The sequence below is a fragment of the Anomalospiza imberbis genome, unplaced genomic scaffold (genome assembly GCF_031753505.1).
Source record: "Anomalospiza imberbis isolate Cuckoo-Finch-1a 21T00152 unplaced genomic scaffold, ASM3175350v1 scaffold_55, whole genome shotgun sequence".
NCBI classification, from domain to species: domain Eukaryota; kingdom Metazoa; phylum Chordata; class Aves; order Passeriformes; family Viduidae; genus Anomalospiza; species Anomalospiza imberbis.
Window position 1 is genome coordinate 434,918 of NW_027100162.1, and position 7,881 is coordinate 442,798.

The window sequence follows — 7,881 nt, forward strand, 5'->3', positions numbered from 1 at the left end:
TCTAAATGCCAGGAGCTGCAGTGTAGCACCAGGGAGACAAAGGAACCCACCAGTGCTGAAAAGCACCCATCTCCGAGCCGGCCACGTCCATTCGTTTGCAAATTAGGTCCTTTTCTCCCTGCTGCCAGCTTCGGGTTTGAAATACTGTGAAGCAACCTTCCCGTCCTTGGTGGGGTGCTTAAAAAAACTTACAGAATATTTCTTACCAATATAACATATTTCATACATCTATTTCTCACAAGCACGAATTATCTAAAATATACATAACAATTCCATGAGTCTATCTGCTGCATTCAGCCAGGTCCATGTTAGCAGCATTCATTTGCTCACAAAGTCTCCTCAGGCCCAGCTCTTGAGGCCTGAGGCTTCAGCTCCTTCAGCTCCTGGTGCTCAGCTGCTCGTGCTGAACCAGACGACTCGGAGAGAAGAACACAGTCCATCCAATTCCTTCTGGGACACGGAGAGGGGAGGCTGTGGAAACAGGAGCAGTGTTTGGTGTGGACTCCTCTCTGCCCAGCACGCCTTCCAGCGCTTTGAACCAGCCAAGAGCTTTCTCCAAGAGTGCAATGGAGCAGCTGTTCCTGCTGCTGGGTCTGGCTCTCTCCAGTCTCTGACCTTGCCTGCTTTTGTCCCTCTTGCTGTGCCCTCTGCTCCCCCAGGGCTCGGTGGCTGCTGCCCAGGACTGTGACACTGGCACAGATCCAGGGGTCGAGACCCTCCTTTCTCTGCCCTTGGAGCTGCCTTTTCCATCTGGAAGCTCCCCATGGACAGGGAGTCCCCAGCTCCGTTCCTTGCACAAGCTCCAGGAGCCCAGGGCTGCCATCTCAAGTCCCTGCTGGCCCTGGGGGCTCCCAGGTGGGCACAAGTGGGGCAGCAGAGCCAGCAGGGAGCCTGCAAGTCTCTTCCAGCCCTGTCTGCTCAGAGTTTGGGCCTTGGAGCCTCAGGTGGCCAAAGGCAGCTGCTGCTGGTCCCCCTGTGTGCCCCCGTGTTTAGCAGTGCTGCTCCATCCGTCTGTGCCCAGCAACGGGGAAAAGCCTCAGCCCTGCAGGGCCAGGAGCTGCCGGGCTCTGCCTGAGCAGCTCAGCCAGAGGGAAGGGAGCTGCTCCCCACGGGAACCAGGAGCCAAGGGCTGGAGCACCTTGTTCTGGGGCAGAGCCCAAATGCTGTGAGGGAGTAACAGAGTTATTCGCGTGCACGGGTGTGTCAGCTCTGCAGGTGCTGTGCCTGCAAACACATGTTTCGAGATGTGCAAAAGAATTCTGCAACTCTTGGCTGGACCAGGATGTCAGCAGTGCTGAACTCCAGCTTAGTCCAAAGCAAACACTTGACACCTCTGCTCATATCTGCTAGATTTTTTACCTCAGGGTATCCAGAGAAAATTAAACGGAGGAGTAAATATTTTCATTGTTTATCAGAAATGTATCTCATTTTGCTGAACATTTCTTTTTCAGGACGTGTTATCTGCTTAAAAAGAAAAAGAAAAAAGAAAAAAAAACCGAGAAAAATATGAAAGAGAAAAAAAAAGAAACAAATGTGTAGTGAAAATCTTTTGTAATTTGGATTAAGAGGTAACTGATCTATTTAAAAGGAGAACTCATTTACTTTGTGCATGTTCTGATGGCCTGGATCCATCTTACGGACTGACCTCAGAATCTTTTTTTTTTGAAGACTTTGGGTTTTGTTCCCTATATTAAGATTTTTTTTTTAATTGGAGTTGAAGCAATAGGAAGATGAGAGATGGATTGTGCATGACTGTGTCTTGAGAACAAAAACATTGCAGTTTGAAACTTGGACCTAAAGTAATTAAAATGAAACTTAGAAATCCCAGTGCATTGTGTGACAGCAGCTTTTCCTATAGGATGTGCAGCATCACAAAGACTTCATCAGTGGGGTTGGGAGTGCTTGGAGCTTTGTCCTGTGCCACTCTGGGATGTCATGAACCAGGACTTCACCTGCCACCAGCCCAGGTCACCCTCTGCCACCGCAGCTCCTTGGGCCTTGTGTCCCCAAAGAAGACACAAAGTGTTTCTGCTGCTCCCCCTTTGCACAAATCCACAGAGCGCTGGGATTTTTCCAAGCCTCGTGTCTCCATTGGGCCATATTCCCAAAGAACCAGCAGCACATCCTGATGAATACGGCGAGTTACGTGGATGGTTGTCAGCTCCACTTCCTGCCTAGAAATCCTGAAATTGCTTCTAAATGCTGCTCCTTCAGCTCCTGGACACCTTCTCACACAGAGCTGGGAAAAAAAATCCCCTGGCCACCAGCTAAAAGGTGAGTTATGCCCAAGTTAGAGCTCTGTGGGAAATCTCTCTCCCTCCCTGACGTTTGAATGTATCTGTACATGGGGGTGTGCATGGATGTGTCTTGTATACAAAGGAAGGAGCGTGCAAGCAACAGGACTGACACATTCAGTGTCCATGCTATTCCATACCCATGGGTACAGAGACATTATGGAAACCCTGGCACAGACAGGGCCTTCTGTCCATGGGTACAGAGACATCCAAGAGCCCCTGGCACACACAGAGCCTTCTGTCCATGGGTACAGAGACATCCAAGAGCCCCTGGCACACACAGAGCCTCCTGTCCATGGGTACAGAGACATCCAAGAGCCCCTGGCACACACAGAGCCTCCTGTCCATGGGTACAGAGACATCCAAGAGCCCCTGGCACACACAGAGCCTTCTGTCCATGGGTACAGAGACATCCAAGAGCCCCTGGCACACACAGAGCCTTCTGTCCATGGGTACAGAGACATCCAAGAGCCCCTGGCACACACAGAGCCTTCTGTCCATGGATACAGAGACATCCAAGAGCCCCTGGCACACACAGGCCTGGCAGCACAGGTTGATTTCCCCACAGGATGCAGGAGATTAGAACACAACATTTGCCAACACTGACTGCAAGCCACAGCTCCGGGTGCTCCCCATGAACCTCAGCTCTGGGACCACTCTCTGCCCCAAGCTCCAGGGACTGCAGTGGGATCCCGGCCGGGCTCTGCCCTGGGGCCATCCTGCAGGGACAGCTGCAAACTGGGAGCATTCCCTTGCCACAAACAGCCAAGCCAGAGCTGCAGGGCAGCTGCTCCAGCCCGGAGTGCACTGCTGAGTGCTGTGCTCTGGGGCTGGGGCTCCCCGCACAGGGGACTGGACTGGTGTGCCACAGGAGACAGAGAAGCTGCAGCTTCAGCATAACTGAGGGGGGTGTGTGGGCTGGGAAGAGTGGGGAGGCTCAAGGGGATTCACAGAGCTCATCCTGCTGCAAGGACGAGGAAAAGGGAGTGGGAACTCAGCAGTGAGGAGAGCTGAGGGCTGGAGAGCAGCTCTGAATGACACTAAAATCCCACTGCACCTCTGAGACATTGCTGCTCCTCAGCCAGTGACAGGATGAGTCCCTAAGCCTGGGGCTCAGCCTTCCTCGTGGTGAGGGGCACCAAGGAAGGCAACAGTGTGATGGGGACTGCCATGGGCTGGGAACTCACTGGGGGAAAAGAGGGAGCAGTTGGGAAGTACAAGGCAGGTGGGAGAGAGAACTGTTCAGAGAAGGGCTGAGATACAGCTTGAGCAAGCTGCAAAATGTCATTTGGGGTCATCCCAGATTGAATTCATTTCAGAAGCTATTGAACAAGTTTATTTTTTGGGTGGTGGCATGTTTTCCCTGGGAGGTGTACACTCTGCAACCTTGAGCTGTGTTGCTGAAATGCTCCAGCAGGTCTGTGCTGCAGGTCACCCCATTTCTTCTTTGGCTGATTGCGGCCCGGTGCTGAGCTCCAGCAGAGCCCTGGCAGAGCCCAGAGCAGCCTCAGCACCCGCAGAGCCCGGCTGCAAGGAGAGAAACCAGAAAGCGCCCGTCAGCTGAAGGCTCCTGTCCCCTTGTCCCAGCCGCCCGCAGTGCCCAGGCCATGCTGGCCGTGCCCAGAGCTGTGCCCAGAGCTGCCCATCCCTGCTGCCTGTGGGAGCAGAGCAGGAGGGCAGGACATGCACCCAGCCTGCAGCCGGCCACGGCACATCCAGCCCTCAGCAGCTGCTCAGAGAAGGATGCTCCCGTGCTCGCTGCCATCTCCCCAAAGCTCTGATCCCACCATGCCAAGCAGACCGGACCGACCTCACGCCATCCTCCGCTGGAAGAAAAGCTGGTCCCAAACGATGTCCTCATCCTTCTCCAAGGGCACGGCCCATCCACGCCACAGCTGCTCCCAAGCATTTCCCCATCCAAACTGGACCCCACCTGGAACGCTTCCTCTAGAAAAACACACAACAAATTATTGAAAATAGATTACAGACAAAAAGGGGAACAAGAAAAAAGGTCAAAAATCTTATCTCTGTCAGGGGATTAAGGAAGGCCCAACCCCTGCATGCCCGGGAAAAACCCACCCACAGGTGAGGGAAGCCCAGGCTTGCTCCCTTCCCCCTGCACTGCCCTCCAAAATAACGGTGATCCCAAAGCAAACAGGGGCAGTGGAGCAGCCCAAGCCCTTCCTTGCCTGCAAAGCAAAGCAGCCCCTGCACAGGTTCTGGAGTCCCACCTCTGCTCCCACCATGGGGGTTTCTTTGTGTCGGGCTGGCTGCCCCAGCCCCAGCCCAGGGCACGGTGGGTGCTGGGGCTGTTGGCAGGGCCAGGAGCCCACTCCCATTTCATCAGCACCCCAGCCCATCCCCCTAGCCCTGCCAAAAGCAGCCTGGCAGCCGACTGAAGGATCAGCTGCATCCTCCCCAGCAAAGGGGGAAGCTTTGGTTCCCGGCCAGGCTGTGCAATGCCCAAATCTGGGAGCATCCCCCTGCGTGTGGACTCACCTGCAAATTCCCTGTGGAGCCTGGCTTTGGAGAAGGCGCCAGAATCAAAGTCCATCATCTTCAGCTGCCGGTGACCAGGTGGAGGAAGAGGTTGTCATTTTTGATGTCGTCCTCACTGTCCCCAGCAGCAGCAGCCCCACCTGGTACAGCTTCTCCAGGGCCGCCTCCTCCTTCCCTGAGGTGAGCCCAGGCTGTCAAGGTTCTGCCCAGGGCCCCAGCTGTCAGGGAACCAGGACAAGCAAAACCAGCTCAGATGGTGGCCACCAGTGCTGGGCAGAGCAGCTCAGCTCCAGCACAAGGGCTGCGTGTTCCCATCTGATGACCCCTGGGCAGTGACACAGGCAGGACAAAACCAGTCTGGTTGGCTTTGCCACTGATTGCCAGGACAAGTGTGGAGCTGTTACCTGCCAGGCCCCTGGATCCAACTGTGCACGTGGATCTCTCCCATCTTCTAGGGCAGAAGACCACCCTGCACCCATGGATCACGGAAAAGCTCTTCTAAGGATGGCCTGTCCAAGGGCTGCATGGACAAACACCTCTTAATGAGATCCTGGCACTCTGGGGAAACAAACCAGAAATCACCAGGGGGTTGGAGAAGTTGCCCCCCTGTTCCCATGCCCAGGCCATGCTGGGTGTGCCCAGAGCTGGGCCTAAACTTCCCCATGGATTCTGTGTTTGGAGGAGAGCAGGAGAGCAGGACATGTGCCACCTCCTCAGCAGCTGCCAGAGCAGGATGCTCATGAGCTGCTGCTGTCTCCCAGCACTGGTATTGCCCCCGTGGCCAGAGATGAGGACCCACCTTGAGAGAGCCGTCGTGGGAACAAGATCCGCCCCCAGATGATCTCCTGGCCCCTCCTGAACGGGTGCTTCCCCATGACCAGGTGGTACAGCAGGAGGCCCAGGGACCAGATCGTCGCTGCCTCGCCATGGTAGTGTTGGTGCTGGATCCACTCTGGTGGGCTGTAGGACAGGGTTCCTGTGGAACACAGACAGAGTTCATCAGGGGGACTCTGCTGCTCCCAGAGCCTGGCCCCAGCACCCCATGGCATGTGGGGGCTGCCCCAGTGGCACACAGGGTGACTGCTGCCCTCTCACCAGCACCTGGGACTTGTGGACAGACTTGGGGCTGGAAAAGAAGCCACTGGTGTTGGAAGAGGGCGGCAGAAATCCTGGGAAGACCCAACCATGACACACAAAAGCAAAACTCATCCAGTGGTGGAGAAATCCTGCTCTACTCCCCGCCTGCACGGCCCCCCAAAAATGTTAACCAGTCAATGCAAACAATGGGAGCAGAGCAGGCCAAGCCCTTCTCGCCTGCACACCAAACCATCCAGGGCACAGGGTCAGACCCCCCCTCTCTGCTACCCCCACTGGGGTTTTTGTCAGGCTGGCTGCCCCAGCTCCAGCCTTAGCCCAGGCCACAGTGGGTGCTGAAGGCTGTCGGCAGGGCTGGAGCTGGCCCCCCTCACACCCCCACCCAAATCAGCTTGGCTCCAGCATTAATCCCATCCTGGCTGCAATAGGGGGAGCCCTGGGGCTGCACCCCGGCTGGGCCATGAGATGCCCAGGAGCATCCCCTGGCAGGGCTCACCTGCAAACTGGGTGTAGGCTGTGTCTTGGAGGAAGGCGCCACAGCCAAAGTCAATCAGTTTCAGCTGCCCGGTGGCCAGGTCGAGCAGGATGTTCTCAGGCTTGATGTCCCTGTGCAGGACCCCGCAGCTGGTGCAGTGCCGCACGGCCTCCAGCACCTGGCGGAACAGCCCCCGCGCCTCCTCCTCCGGCAGGAACCTCCGCTCCGCCAGGAAACCCGACAGCTCCTGGCACCGCTCCGGACGCTCCAGCACCAGCACGACGCTGTCAGGGAGCTCAAGCCACTCCAGGAGCTGAATGACACCAGTGCAGCCAGAGGACACCTTGTCCAGCAGCACGACCTCCAGGGGTGCGCTGGTGCCGTCGGGCTGCGGGAGGAGCGCGATGCCGTCAGTGGGGCTGAGGCCGTGCCAGGGCTGGGGAACCCCTCAGCCAGCCCGGGATGCTCTGCATGCCCCGCTCAGCCCATGCCCGCTCTCCCTGCAGGGCTCCCGGCGGCTCCCACCCTGCCGGGCCCCGGCTCCTCGCCAGCCGGCACGGCCCGGCTTCTGCCGCTGGTACCGCTCACTCACCAGCTCGCCCCAGTGCCGGACGCGGTTCCGTGGCACCCTTTTTATGGCCACCTGCAAGCAAGGGAGAGCAGTGGGTTGAGCGCGCCGCCCGCCCCGCCGGGCCCCATCCTCCTCCTCCTCCGCCCCCTCCACCTCCTCCTCCTCCTCCTGCTAATCCTCCTCCTCCTCCGCCCCCTTCTGCGCCCGCCGCCGGCCCCGCCGCTCACCGGGGCGCCGTCCGAGACCCGCGTGGCTGCGAAGACGCTGCCGAAGCCGCCGCTGCCCAGCAGCGAACCCAGCCGGTACCGCTCCTGCAGGGCCTCCTCCTGCGCCTTCCCTGCGGGCGGGACGCGGCTGTCAGCGCTCGGCCCGGGGCCAGGAGCGGCCCCCGAGCGCTCCCCGAGCGCCCTGGGCCGGCCCTCCCCAGGCGTTCTGTCCCTGGAACGGGACAGCGGCGGCTCGGGGCCGACGGCCGCGCTGCCGAGCGGCGGAGCTCGGGCCGGGGAAGCCGCAGCGGGGGCGGCGGGAGCGGCCACGCCGCGTGTGTCCTCCGCGGGGCCCGGGAGGAGCCGGGGCCGGGGCCAGGACTGGAGCCCACATCGGGGCCGGGGCCGGGCTCGGGCCAGGCGGAGCCAGAGGGCGGCGGTGCCGCCCCAGCCCCAGGCACCGATGCCCGCCCAGCAGCGCCACCGCCAGCACGGCCAGAGCCGGGCGGAGACGAGACCCCGGCGGGACGGCCGGGGACGGGGACGGGGATGAGGACGGGGCAGCCCCGCCGGGGGCCGGGGGCGGGCTGGGGACATGGCCCGGCAGGGGGAGAGGGAGACTGGGAGAGGAGGGGACACCGGGAAAGGGAGAGCGGGAGAGGGAGAGGAGATGCAAGAGGTACTCAATAGAGTATGTGCTTTAGCTGCCGCTGCTGCTGCCGCTGCTGCCGCTGCAACTGA

General features: G+C 59.1%; 1 protein-coding gene across 1 annotated transcript; it reads right to left on the reverse strand.

The window, feature by feature from the left end:
• Positions 1–5,196: 5,196 nt before the first annotated feature.
• LOC137467256 (serine/threonine-protein kinase pim-1-like) lies at positions 5,197–7,269 on the reverse strand (the record flags this gene model as incomplete). Its single annotated transcript, XM_068178764.1, has 5 exons — positions 5,197–5,351; positions 5,593–5,769; positions 6,385–6,751; positions 6,956–7,006; positions 7,162–7,269. Coding segments are annotated over 5 exons (810 nt in total), but the record flags the coding sequence as incomplete, so codon positions are not given.
• Positions 7,270–7,881: the final 612 nt, after the last annotated feature.